General features: G+C 36.8%; 1 protein-coding gene across 1 annotated transcript in view; it reads right to left on the bottom strand.

The window, feature by feature from the left end:
• LOC107100013 (transmembrane protein 150A-like) overlaps positions 1–12,565 on the bottom strand; it is a 28,357-nt gene extending 15,792 nt beyond the window's left edge. Inside the window, exons 1-5 of the mRNA XM_015398389.1 lie at positions 12,339–12,565; positions 11,850–12,079; positions 6,328–6,375; positions 5,105–5,191; positions 4,278–4,345 (exon numbers count right to left, since the gene is read on the bottom strand). Of these exons, the coding sequence (XP_015253875.1) occupies positions 4,278–4,345; positions 5,105–5,191; positions 6,328–6,375; positions 11,850–11,914 (268 nt within the window). The 5' untranslated portion in view covers positions 11,915–12,079; positions 12,339–12,565. The remainder of the gene's footprint in view (positions 1–4,277; positions 4,346–5,104; positions 5,192–6,327; positions 6,376–11,849; positions 12,080–12,338) is intronic.
• Positions 12,566–15,061: the final 2,496 nt, after the last annotated feature.

Raw genomic sequence — 15,061 nt, forward strand, 5'->3', positions numbered from 1 at the left:
TATATATATATATATATATATTAAAATGTATAAAGGGTTTTTTTTTATTTTTTTATCCAAGCTCACAAACGTGCAATAAAAAAAAAAAAAGTTGCTGCTTTTTTGTAAAAACACCTTGTGTTTAATCAATACATCTATTAGTTTATTAGTTGTTTTTTTCTGGTGCGAGGGTAGGTACACGCATGGTACCTCCAACACATTTAGCAAGACCTTACATGCATGTTTTTGTTGGGGATTTTCTCTTACTGTGGGAAAGAAATAACATAGTGAAAGTAAAAACAAGATTCTGACAGATCAGCAGGTTTGGACCTTGACGACCACTGTTATGTATCAGCGGATTACTTCCCTAGTTTATCGTGTAGTAGATTTCTTAATAGAGGTAAAATATACAACATAATTTAAATATTACTTCTTTGTCATCTGGCCTGATCAACTGTACAGTTTTAATGATATCAGACTAATAAATAAACAATTTATTCATTTCGGTCAAAAAATCTAATCAAATTAAATGTATGCCAATACTGCTACAATTCTTTTGTGCAAGTTTGCTTAAGGATAGAACAGTAGTAACTTTAGCGATATTTTAAAGGATAACATTTAAGCATTTATATGCACAGAGATATATCACTAACCTTGATTCATATCTGTATCAAAGTTAACATAACTGGGAAACATAAGCTTTAGTTATTTGAACCTAATGAAGGTATATTCCAATTGCAGGTATCAAGATAAACAGGTTTTTAGACTAGACAGGCCTGGAGCAGGCGAACACTACAGAAACTGTTGAGCATAAAAATGAATCCCGATTACACTTATGCAATGATAGTTATTGGTGTGGTTGTACCACCACAGAGCTAAAGAAGTTAGAAGAAAGAGAGAAAACAAACTATGTAGTAGTTAGGAGGGGGAAACAAATATGAATTTACCCGAAATCATGTAAAACGTGTTGGTATAATTCACAATAATCAGTAAAGCTTCTGAAACAATCACACCTATGAAGTCCTCCATCATTAGTAGGTGAGGAGGCATGTAAAGTAAGGGCGAAGTCCTACGGTGGCCTGCATGTGCAAACTAGTCTATGGCTTGTCTTGCGAACGGTTTTCACATCTAGCAACCACAGGGGGCGGCTTCAAACATTCCTATTTTAAGAGCAGGTTTCCAATCTATTTAGTTTCACCGCTGTGTTTGGATGGGACTCTCTATCCGAACAAAAAGTTGATCAGATATATCCGAAGCCAGCTGTGTGTGGATAAGGTCTAACATAGCTTTACCCTTATCCCACCTGTTGCTGCAGAACACTGGTTAGCTCACTGAACAAATAAGCAATAGCAGTTTTCCAATAGAAAAAAAGATTAATTCAGCAAACTATGAGTATTTTCACACAATAGTGATATAGAAACCAGACAAATTATAACCTTTATTTTTTTTTATTAATGTAAAGCTGTTTTAAATCCATTAATTTGTATTGCTAAGAGTGCAGGCTAGCTACCAGAGTGGACAGCTTTAATTCTTTGTTTGGGTTCACAGTTGACGTGTGAAGAAAGACTAACATTTCATCTACAAGGTTTCTAAGTTTTTAATCATCTTTTTTTATCAAAAATGTTATCTTCTTAAAAGAAAACAAATATCAGGGATGTGTGTTTTCACAAAGGGTTTAATTTGGGTTTTTACAGAGTGTCTCTTGCAGTCATTGAAATACTGCTTTTATACATGCAGTTGACCTGAAACCTTTTTCAAAGTGGTCAAAAAGGAACTGATGAAGTTGCTATATCATTGTTTACCAGAAGGTAAATAGTTTGATGCAACATTAAACCAGACATAATCAGTTACGTTTCAGACATATTGGGTAAGAAATTATCATCATGGCAGGCCAACATACATGATGCAATGTAACTGTGACAGGCTTACACTAGAAGTTAAGCTAGATAGGAACTTTTATGGTTAACTTGAGAAACACATTCCTTCTTGCTCATGCTTCTCTTATGTTACCTCTCTATAATCAGTGAAGATCTTTTTTTATTCATGTCAAAAGTACAATTAACTCATTGTAGATCTCCATGTTGCTAAGTGATGAGCACTGACCCAAAAAAATTGAACAAACATAATGGTCTTAAGCTGCCGTTTGAGCAGACTTCACACTCACATGCAGCAGTCTGGTCCCTTCTGTCTGGCAAAGTGCATATTAAATGGAGCCTCGTCTAAACAGACAAACAGCATCTAAACAGCAAAGGAGTAAACTGCTTTACTACGGTCCAGACAGAGGCAACCAGTAAGAAACCAATGATGCCAGAGGCATGGGTAGGGAGAAAGGGCTCTCTCTCATATCAGCGTGTGTGCGAAGACACACACACACACACACACACACACACACACACACATTGAACAAGTCAAACCACAGCTGGGAAACATTAACTAAATCAGGGGAGTCAGAACCACCAGCGAGCACCGGGCAACAGCACGTGTAGACCAACAGAAGACATGCAGAGCAACACATGGGAGCTCTGTCTACTCTGTTATATCACGCATGTTTTCCTTGTGCCTCCTGGAATACACACACCGTCCCTTCTGGATGTGCACAAGGACAATTGTGCATATTTCTGTGTTACAATTATTCTGGAACTAAAACATGTTCTCATTCCTGCTTGGTATAGAGCCACAGTGGGCCCAAGCTTTTTTTTCCCCTCATATGCACAGTCTTTGATAACTTCTTGGGTTGTTAACCAGCAGTGCCTTCCAGAAGTATTCACTATTCATACCTTCTCTCTCTCTCTCTCTTAGAGATTGTGTAACAGGCTGTCACCAAAAAAAGCATAAAACCTGAAAATGATTTTCATTGGGTCTGAATTAGGTGGACCTGGTGTGATGGCCAGGCCTTTAAGATTGGTTGGAATGCACCAGAAAACTGTGCAGACGGGTCAGGAAAACTGTGGCGAAGAACTTTAAAGCAGGGTTAGGGTGTTAAACTAAACTTTTCAAGCCATCATCATCAAAATGTAGCCTGCATTGCAAGCAGGGTTGGGCATTGAGAATCAATCACAGGTTCTATCCTTTTAATTCACCCTGAATCGTTCAAATTCTTTATTTTTGATTCCTATTTTCGATGCTGAGTCATGGCTAACATGACAAAACACCCCCAAACTCAAAATGAGAGCCTCGTATTTGACCCCCTGTGTGTGTTGCGCTATGGTAGGTGCCCTATGGTAATTTTTTCCTCCTCTTAATTTTTAGCTTATTCTGCAGGGAGAGCGAAGACATTTTTCCAACGTCTACCTGAGTGGAACTGAGGTGCAGTAAACAATACTGGAGGATACACATTCTGACACCGAACACTCAGCCTAGAATCTGACTAAACCCAGAATAGGGTCAATAAAATTATAAAATTTACCGTGTAAATACCTGCACCAATAGAAACTGGAGATATGCAAATGAGATTTTTAACAATAAAGCTCCATGTGAATTTATAAGTCTTTGAAGATGAATTACATTTATATTAGAGTTCATAGGTTTGATATCAATACAATGTTTAAAAATAACTGTGTCTGATAATTTATAGTAATATTACACAAAGATGTCAAAGGAATTACATTGATTTGAAAAGTACAGATCATTTCATTCAGCCATAACTCTGGCTAGCAAGCTCAATTATAACATGGAAACTATCATAATTCTTTTTCTTCACAGAATCTCAATAGAGAATCAATAAGAACTAGAATCAAAACAACAAATTGGAATTGTTGGAATTAAAATGATCCACCAAACCTGATGGCAAGACAACAAACAAACAAGACGCTGCCCCTCATCTAAACCTATGCTCAGGAAAGAGCACACATCAGATAACCAGCTATGGTATCCATTGGCACCTCTATAGGAGTTGCACAGATCCACAGCTTAGAGGGAAGAGTTGTTTGACAAGATGACTCCTCTATGTTTACTCCTCCACCTCTAACCCTCTACGGTTAAGCTTTCCAAAAGTCATCCAAGGAACACCGCAAGATGTTGAAAAAGGGTGTGGGCCTGGTGAGTTCTGAATTTTTCATTAATTGGCCCATATGCAAAAGAATGAAATACAGGGATAAGTGGGTTGACAAAATATTAACTATGGTGAGTGGCTGCCAAATTGCAAGACGCATTATTTTCCTTCAAATTGAGAAATAGGAATCACTTTGTGTTGGTCTATCATGTGAAATCTAGATTAAATACATGAAACTTTGCTTTTTTAATGTGGCTAAATGTGAAATGAAACAGTTAGTATTTAGGGTTTCCACATTATGCCTTACCCATGAAGGAGCCTGTGCTGCAGATAAGGCTGAAGAAGCAGCTCTCAGGTGGCAGAGTCCCACATTTACTAAAAGAAAAAGCACAGAAAATATTTCAGAGAATCACTGTGTGCACATTCTGCAGTACAACATCACCCTTTCAAACCTTCTGCGAAATAAAATCTGCGTTTATGCTTGTTGAACACAGACAGGCTGGAAGCTTGATCCCTCACATCCCGTCATGAGTTGACTTTTCACCCACTGCATACCTCGCCTTATTCTAGGAACGGGAAACGTGTGCATGATCCAGAAGCCAGGAGACACTCGGCACTAGTCTGTTTACTGTTAGTTCCTGCTGCATAAAGCCTCTCACATATGAACCCTTCATGAACTCTGATGTGGAGATTTCTTTACATTTTACGATAAACAGTTTGATGAGATCATACTGTATACTTTCAGAGATTAAAGTTTTTTTTTTTTTTTTTTTTGAAAACCACAGTATTAATGTTTAAGCAGACCTTTGAAGTTAGAGGCTCCAAATGGCTAATAGTTAAACAGGAACAGGAGTGTCTTGATTTCCTCCCAAATTAAAGGAGGTTTTGCATGCCAGTGTGTTTACATGGTTTAAGTGTTGCTCTAAACTGCCACGGCAACAGGCAGGATGTCAGCCACAAGTTATTTTCAGAACGCACACGGGACAACGGTCTCACTCTTTTTTCCTTTTTTTTTTTATAAACAGTATGCAGACATGAGCAGAGTAAGACAATGGGACGGTGTTCTTGTTAGTAATAGCTGAATAAAAAGAGACCTGGGAGCTGCAGGGGTACCGCAGCGCAAGTTTCCTTTACCTGATGAGAGGAACATTGTCTAACGTGCAGCAAAACGATGGACCGCTCTGCAAATGCAGCTCCTCCGCACATGATTGGTTGTACAACCTGCAACAGAAAACATTCAACACATATTACTGTTAATTCTAATGGAATTACATTTACACCAATAATGGAACATTGAAAATATTTAATCCATTTAACAATTACAACAGGGCCCGATATAGATTTATCTCAGACTGGAGCGGGACCAAGTTGGCCCCAGTTCACAGCAGGTTTCCACTTGAGTTGACTACATTGAAGCCACTGCAAAAGCAGTTAGGGCGCCCTAACTAGATCTTAGCAGCATCTCATAGGTTTTAAGAAAGACAGATAGGATTGACCTTAAGAAAACAAATCAAATGGGGCAAAATGTTCAGTCCAATTCCTACACAGTGACAGCAGTATGAAATAAAGGCTGACGGATGTGAAAATAAAGGAATCAAAATAGCAAAATATTGGAGCCTACATGTCTGGGGGAAAAAAACATCAGAAAGATCTGGAAAGAACTAAACTTAACCCATAAATGCAATGAAAAATGCTAAGGGGAAGAACCAGTCTCTATATAATATCATAAAAAAAATGAGAAAATAAAATTGTTTCAGTATAGTTCATGCAAAGAGTTGGCTTTTATTTAGAGAGACAAGAAGAACCAAGAGGGACACTATTCAGCATAATAATCATTTAATTTGATATTAATGTTTTATTCAATGCGCTTTTGATATTTTCACTTACCGGTAAATCTGAAAATAACATTAAATGTTACAGATAACATTGCTAATACTGTAACCTTGAATGTTTCTCGTTTCGGCAGCAATGGCTGATGCTTATTTTGTTCAAAATAAAATAAAAAAAATTTTTTCAAATTAAACAAAAAATAAATAATTACTCAGAGATTTTAGACAATAATTTTACTCAGGCTTATCCCAGTGTAAATATCCTTTGCCTAAAAATATGTATCAATACTCAGCCAGCTGAATCCTTGTTTTCTATCTGACTATTTGTTGGAAGTGCAGTAATTTGTACTTTTTATAAATAGGGCTTGATAAAGAGCTTATTTTGTGGAACAGATCGGCCTCTGGGTAGGTCAACTTTTAACTACCATGTTCTTAGTAAAAGCATAAAAAGTGATCGGTACGCAGTTGGTATGTAGAGATCAACAGAATTATGATGAAGCTAAAAACAGGAAAGAAGAAACTTTATACCAGTTATCCACAGGACAGACGTGCTGGTTGTACAGGGCCATGGCGTATCTGAAACACAAAAAACAGGATGAAGATGATTCAAATCAAATCAGATACACAGTTCTCTGAAAAACTGTCATTTCTAAGGGACTCTGTAAGCAAAAACAAGGAGTAAGTATGTTTACTGATATAATTCCTGACCCTGAATAAGTGACAGAAAACTGCCGAATTATGATAGTATAAAATTGCATTATCAGAGAGCATCAATTAAAAAAAATAATGATGATTTTAATTTTTTGGACCCTAAAACAGCTTTAAAAAAACTGTCAATTTCTAATGAACATAAACTAACCTTAAGCCCCTTTTTTATCTCTAATATCTGTTCATAAATATGACATTTTTTCCCCCTCAATGCTGTTTTCTTTACACATCACAACAAAAGGTAAGCATTGCTTAAATGCAGTTCTGCCATTCTGACGCAACATCGACTTTCATCAGTTCAGCCTATGGTAGCAGGTGACCCGACATTCAATGATCCTTCATCAAAGTCCGGAACTGAAGAGTTCAAGGAGTGAAAATCCTGGCCTGTTTCAGAGAAACTGAAATGGTGAATAGTATCTGGTGTTTGCTTTGATGGGTCACTGACCAGCTTCATCCACAGATGATTCAGTGACCAGAGGTTCAAAAATTAAGGGCTATATTTCAGGCTAAATTTGGGAGATTACAGAAATTAAGTCACAGTCCACATGGCGCCAACTGTGGCTCTTTTTTTTTTTAATGACTAAATAAATCTAAAAAAAAAAAAAAAAAAAAGTACATAATAATAGTTATTCATTTCAAATTCATTTTGATTTTCAGTTAAACCAAATCTCAATATGTGCCAACTCTTTTTACGAGCTGATTTTTTTAAGCTGGATTTGCTTAGCCTTCTGCCATTGAAATGGTTAGAACAACACAATGATAACAAATCATACGTGTCTCAATTTCAACTTAAAAAAATAAACAATTTTTAATACATAAAAAAATATTAACAAGGGATAGCAAATGGAGGGAGCAGCAATGCCTGTGCTTCACCTTAACTCAACTAATGAATAAATGCACTAATGAATCAGCAAACATATGCACTTATTGGCTAATGCCGATACATGAAAAAAACACTGATATTGGCAAAAAATATTGGCCTGTCAATGTATTGGTCTATCTCTATTTAAAAGCAAAAAAAATGTCAAAGTATCAGTATCGATAAATCCATCTTAGAGTGATAGGAGTTCTGAAGGCAAAAGGGGGTCAAAGTTAACTTCGAGCAAGCCGTGCCCAATAAAGTAGCGACTGATACTGTGTTTAAAATGTCTATTGAGGATTATTTAGCAAATATAAACTGAAGGGGGGAACCTACAAAACAGAAAAAGTATTACCGTAGTTGGTAGGTTCTGGTCAGAATACCAGTTCTGGATCTGGATGGATGGATGGATGGATGGATGGATGGATGGATGGATGGATGGATGGATGGATGGATGGATGGATGGATGGATGGATGGATGGANGGATGGATGGATGGATGGATGGATGGATGGATGGATGGATGGATGGATGGATGGATGGATGGATGGATGGATGGATGGATGGATGTTAAGATCAGTCATAACAAAAATCCATTTTTACTTTAAATAAATGGAATAATCAAAATATTTCTGATAAGTTTCATTATTAATAACATTTGCACTGATCCACATGATGTTCAGGTTTGAACAGAACAGCACTTAAAGCTTAGGATTCATGCAAGACCCTGGAATATTTCGCCAGCACAAACACACAGATGTGCTGCATCCTCTGCCTGGGCACGTTCAGTCCTTATGCAACAGCAAATTAGGAAAGATCGGCATATGTCAGTATAATTGAAAATCAGGTGATTTACTTGAAACCCGGAGCAGAGAAAAAGAGTGCAGACTGCAGCGTGTTGATCCTGGGAGGTATAACTACACCCAAACCACACTTCCATTTAACCAGCATATGCATCATGCATGTACACGTGAAGGCTTTTTTTAATTCTTCCAAACTTGTGCCCAGAAAAGGGGAAAAAACTCACACAGAGGGAGGAAATGCAATAGTCAGTTTGTCATGTTGAACACTTCTCATTCACTCACACCAATATACAAGTTTAGAGATGGTTGGCTATTCTTAGATGGAGACAATTTGTCCTCATTTGGGAACATAATGTAGTTCAGTAAGAGTTTAAGTACCAATTAGGAATGTTTTCAGTGGTGGGTGATGTCATACTGATAAAACATTTTTATAAAGGACAGAGACTGTATGTTGCAAAAATGCACTCACCATAGCCCCGAGCAAGCCAGGAAAAAAACGTTCCCTGGCTATTGTACTTCTGCAATCTTAAACCAAACTAAATAGAGTGATCCAATCAGCGGACCTTATTCTATATATTTGGAGTTTCCCTTTTATGACACATGGACCCCACGCATGAGACTTTTCTTTCTGTTTTTTTCTATTTTTGTCTCTTCCTTTTCAGACTGCAGGCTCTCATTCACCAGTCTTTTAGCTTAGGTGGACAATAACATCTTGGTGTGTTTGCAGTGTTGCCAGACTCCTTCGATTTTGATTCTAGAGCGCTGCGGTACATGTTCAAAGCGGGGAATATTGTTTTATAATCTAAACCAGCTGTAAACTTCTCCATAACCTGATCTGTCTGCAGTGCTCCTTTATTTTCATGATGCCAGGGTTGTTTTTTTTTCTTGGTTTGTTTTTTCACTAATGTTCTCTAAGAAACATCTAAAAGTTACAAGATTTACACTGAGATGAAAGCAAACAGAGATGGGTTCTATTTACCAATTTACAATACATTTACGCACAAATATGAATTTACATTTGTTAACATTATGGAAAACTTTGATGTTCAGCGACATTTTAAAAAATGTGTGCAAATAATTGGACCTGTCACTGTGAATTTGGGAAAGAATGTCAGGTACAGCGGAAATAAACTTGTAAATATAATGAAAAGAAGCAATAAATATTATTCAATTCATAAAAGCCAGACTGAGGCTCTAAGAGACATCTAACTAGAGTCCGTTATGAGAGTTTGTTCGAATAAACCAGAGCCTTATTTGTGTCGAGGGGGCTCAGTAATAGTAGGTTTGTTTATATAATTAGCCCTCGATCAAAACAGTAGCAGTCATATGCTGTACTTGCATTGCTGTGAGCAACATAAAAGGGTTTCCTTTTCTTCTTATTTGGGGCTAAACCAGGAACATGAGCAAAAACTTCTGTGGAAAATCTGGTTTGTCCAGAGAGAATTCCCAAAAGCTGTGCAAAAATAACCCCAGGAAAAGGGTGTGAGGAACATCCTACGGGTGAATTTACAGCAGCTACATCAGATTTAAGGTGTCTCTTTTCCCATAAGCAATTAAAGATTAACACATCTGTAAATTCAGCCTCTGGGTGTAGTGAAGTCATGCTGACATTTTAAGCTTACCCATAAAAAGCCAACAGGGGAAGCTAAGCCAACTGTCTTGAGTGGGAAAAAGCAGACAGAAGTTTCATATAATCTGCATGCTAGGGAAAGCTCTGCACACACTCTCTATAAATGGTTTTCTAGAATTTTACCTCACATGTACAAAGAAACGGGCAGTTATGCAACATTTTACATCTTTCAGCATTCCACTGCTCTGGAAAAAGCCTGGAGACTTCTCTTGGAAACAAGACACAGACGCTGAGTTAATGGAAAAGTTTCAACAAACAACCTACAGAAGTGTTGGCATCTAAATTTACCAAAAATCTGTTTTTACTTGGAAAAAAGGAGAAGCAAAACCTACAGATTATCATTTAAGTGTCTGTTTTTTAACCTCTCTTTAACAGCTTTACTTTTAGAGTAAAGTTGGAGTGTTGTTTATAGACATAAACAGCCGTGCATAGCGCTGGCATCAGGCTGCTCATCACTGATGCAACACACAGCTTGGAAACAAGACAACAATCCAGAGTTGCACCATCTGACTGCTTCTCTCCTTGGAGGTTTCCATTCCAGCTCACAATGAAATGACAGACCTGAGAGAAGAGATGCCAGCCTGAGTATAATCAGGAGGCATGCTCATTCTTCATGCCACTTGGTTTGCACTTCAGTACTGAAGATCAACACTCTGTGCTGCAAAGCTTCATGGTGGACTTTTAAAAGAGAGGCTCATTTCATTTCTTAATCCATGTGCCAATTGCCATGGCTCTGAGGAATTCAGGGTAAATATGCAGAGTGGCTCAGCTATACAGACAAGAGAAACCAAGGCATAAACATGTTTTGTATCCACTATACATGTATCTTAATGAGTTTGTTTTAAATATATATATCTTAGATAAGTACCAGCTGGTGATAAAAAGCATCTATTTTCCATATGTTGCTGCACACTGGCAGAAAGCTGGCTGAAAAAGAACCACTGCACTTTTCCCTAATGTTAAAAACAGGAGCTCCATCTCAGCCTGACTAATCAATCTGCCAATATCAGCTGGTTTCACTTGTATTATCCTATAAAGAAATGCTAAACAGTATTTGATGCTTAATATCCTTAATATTAACAAGGGTTAGAGCAGAAGTCTTAAAATTACTACTTTTTCCATTTCTGATGTGATACAGATATTGTGGCTTTGAGTACTGATATATATTTAGACTTGATACGATATAACCAAAGATTATTTTTTCTTTTATTACTTACTTTGTAGTGTGATATGAAGGAAAAGGCTTTGATCAAATGATATTACTCTGACAGAGAACAATTGTCAACAATTCGCATCAGGACAACTTATCCATTTATTCTTAGCCAATGGGTTACATAAACCATTAACAGAAGCACAGCATTTTCTATCAGCTATCATCATATCTGAGATTTTATATGCAGGTTATTATAATCCGATTTCCTTTTTCTTTTCTTTTTTTTGTATCTGACAGATTTCTAATATCAGTACCCTATTAGGACATCCGTACTGTAAACTGAAGTGCTGGAGCTCTGAAGTCACCTACTTAAAAATAAAATTATCCAAACATGATTAAAATTTAATAATCTAAAAAAAACGTGATGGGAAATTGTACTTTTTGTTAAACAAAGGAAAAAAAATCTACTCTTAAATGAAAAAATCAAAATAGGTTTCCTGAAGGACACATTTAAAAATGTTTTTTTCATATTTTCTTGAAGGACTATGTAAGTTTTGTCATATCAATTAAATTGTATATTTTTATATTTACCCTTGGGGAGGGTTTTAATTGTGTCTCTGGAACAGCGTGATGATAAAGGAAATATTGTTGTAGATCTTAAAAAAAGGAGATGTTTCAAAGAAGAGCTTGGAAAAAGAGGGGGTAAAGCTTCACTAGTAAATTATGCAATTATGTGTTCCTGTAATCCAGTATTCAATCAATGTTTTTAGTAGCTGATGTACTGATTACAAATAAAATCTCATTAATGGAAATCCGCTGACTTATTTTGCTTATTAAAAATGCATTGTTATAAGGGTTTATTAATAAAGCTTTGATTGTAAAAGGAGTGTAAACTTACACAACCCATATCCCAGTGATGCTCAGAACTGGGAGACTAACAGGCAGTATCATCCACAGAGACATTTTGGACCACCTCGACAATCCCCTTTCCTCTCCTTCCAGCCCAAGAATATCCTCTCAGGTAGCAGACACACATTTAACTCCAGGTCACTGGGCTCTGCATGGTCACACACTGGCTCATTTTCTCTGAAGATGCTTGGCAGATGGGACAGATGCTTCCTTTTTTAGCTGGGGAAGGAGAGAATTAGGGCAGTTAGTTCAGAGTTATTCTGCTACTTATCACGCACTAATCAGCAATACTGATCAAAGTAATCTTCTCAGTTGGCTGATGCGTGATGCAACCGTGCAAAAATCGTTCAACTTCTTAAACAATGATATTGGCTATTTGTTCCTCAGCTTTTTTTGTGTGTGTGCATATCTTAGATAAATAGTTTCAAGCATTCTTCTTCAATCAAATGCAATAAGGTATGAAGCTGTGATCGCTCACCTTCAGCCTCTGCAGAACAGAGAATTTTGTAGATATTGTTGAAACTTTAGGACTGCCGACGTGTCCTCCTTGCTCCCCAAAAAAGTCCCAAAAGATGCCGCCCTGTTTTCCTTTTATGTTTTAGTTCTTTTTCCTGTGGAGCGGCTGTGTTTTTTTATCCGTTTGGCTTTGAAGTGCCTGGCGTGCCGCGCTCGCGCTCACTCACTCCACCGCTGCAGCCACGAGACTAGAGACCCCGAAAGAAAATCCAGCTGTTTGGCTCCACCCACCCAAAAAATATTGCGTACGAGTGGGCGGAGCCTGACGCACAGACAGTTGACTGCTCCATTAAGAAAGACTACTATTGACCAATCCTTTTACTGATAACCGTGTAACAAATACATCTGCTGTTTAGTGAACATCCAACAAATCAAAATTGTTCAGGCAAAGTATTTGTTTAAATTAGAAAAGCTATATGGCCAATAAAGGTTTATATGCGAGACAAAGAGGGAGAAAAAGTTAAATCCATTTTATTAAGACATTTTTCTAATTATTGTTGGTTGATACTGCCCCCTGGTGTATACCATGGGAAGTTTTCGGGAGGAAAAATAGTATTGGGGACAGTTGCAACACTGTTCAATTTAATTCACTGTATTTATATAGCGCAAATTCACAACACGTCATCTCATGGCACTTTACAGTTTACTAGATCATACAGTCATATTGATTAAAATATTTCTATCTAAGGAAAACCAGTCGATTGCATCGACTTATTGACTCAAATGCAATCCCTCACTCTAAGCATGCTTGTAGCGACAGTGGAGAGGAAAAACTCCCTTTTAACAGGAAGAAACCTCCAGCAGAACTAGATTCAGTGTGAGCGGGCATCTGCCAAGACCGACTGGGGTTCAAAGAGACAGAAGCAGAGATACAAAAAGCAACTGTAAAAGGAAGCCCACATTGTTAATTTCACCAAAAAACACTTAGCTAGATCTGGGGTCTGCAAACTGCGGCTCGGGGCCCCCAAGTGGTTCTTTTGGACCCTCCAAAATGATTCTTAATAGCGGCTGGAAATGATAAAGTAAACCTACTAAGTATTAAAAAACCTACTAATATTTTTTAATGTTTTTTACTAATTTTTTTTTTATGACAGAATAGGTTATAATGTTTTTCTTGTCAAAATTTAGAAAATATAATTTTTTATTTTTAAAATTTACATTGAATAATATGCTATAGGAAAAAAAAATCATGCTTCCTGTTTATTAAATGATTTATGTTTTCATTTATTTTAAAACCTAAAAACACAAATAAACTGTTGGTTGTTTAAATAAAAATGCAACAACTTTCCTATAGAGGATATTTAACACAGAAAATAGTTTGTGTTCTTTTAAACATAATATGTGTGGCTCTAAATGACTTTTTTTTTTTAGGTGCACTCAAAGCTAAGTGGCTCTTTCTTTAAAGGTTGCAGAACCGTGAGCTAAACTGATGAGAATCCTACACATATTCAGTTAGCGCCTCATTATTTAAGAAATTTTTTTTTTTTATTAAACAAACATTTTTAATTATATACTAGGAATCCTGTGGATCTGAGTTTGAGCCCACTCCCACAGACTGCCACACTCTGAGCAAAGACCCTTGAACCCAAATCTCTCCCAGGGCACCGCACAATGGCAGCTTGTGCATGGAGTTAAATGTAAATGCAAAGAGTTCATTTTGTTGCTTTGTACTGTGAAAGTGCAATGACAATAAAAAGCTGGAAGTAAAAAAAGGAAAAAAATGTCCGTATGGAGAACATTTATCTAGCTTGGATCAACCGTTTTTAATTGCAAGAAAAAACTTTGAAACAAAATAAAAAACTTTATTGGCTTACAACTACTTACATTTGAGGTAAATGGAGGAAAATTATGCTCAAAAGAAAATGCCTGCAGCATACTAGTCATGTTACCATCAAGTTTCTAACATGAATTGTGTGACTTAGGTATTTACCTAAGGTGTGGGAATAATCTGTGCTGAAATAACAAATCAAAGACACAAACATTCACTTTGGCTTTTAAAGAGATTTTTTTTTTAATGCAAAATGTGTGGATCAACCCCAGAAAAAAATTAAGGAAACAATAAAAATTCTGAGTGAAGCTTGTAAAGGAAGTGGTCATCAAAAGAAAAAGGCCACTTAGTGAGGGATAAGTCATTACTTCAAAAGTGACAGTAAGTTAGAAACATATATCAAAAATAAAAATAGCAGATTTTAGTTTGTAAAAGGGTCTCTGGGGACAATTATTATTGTTTTTGTTTTGTTTTTTAAGAAAGGACTTTAGGCATAAATATTAAATCAACAACTCAAATCAAAAACCAGAAAATTAAAGCAGAATAGTCTTCCTGGTAGAAAATATTCCCAAACATTAACCCAGATTTCTTGCAAGTGACTTTGAATAATCAAGGGACTGTTTTGATGTGTCCAGCACTAAATGATACCCATTCCTTTAAAGAATTTGTGGCACAGCTGGAAAAGTGTGTAAGCAATATGTCCTACGACCTCACTGGGCCAGAGCAGTTCTGTCTGGAGGAATGGGAAAAATCCCATCAAACTATTGTGAGAAGCTTGTGAAAATATCTGACCTGAGTCACACACTGCAAAAGGCAATTCATCTGATTACTATGGAAATATTTTTATACTTATGGGTTAGAATAGGAAAAAATCTAAAATATATTGTCAACAATGGGTGGTGAGGTTGCTCGAGGAC

The sequence above is a fragment of the Cyprinodon variegatus genome, unplaced genomic scaffold (assembly GCF_000732505.1).
Source record: "Cyprinodon variegatus isolate N-32 unplaced genomic scaffold, C_variegatus-1.0 Scaffold1, whole genome shotgun sequence".
In the NCBI taxonomy this organism is placed as follows: Eukaryota; Metazoa; Chordata; class Actinopteri; order Cyprinodontiformes; family Cyprinodontidae; genus Cyprinodon; species Cyprinodon variegatus.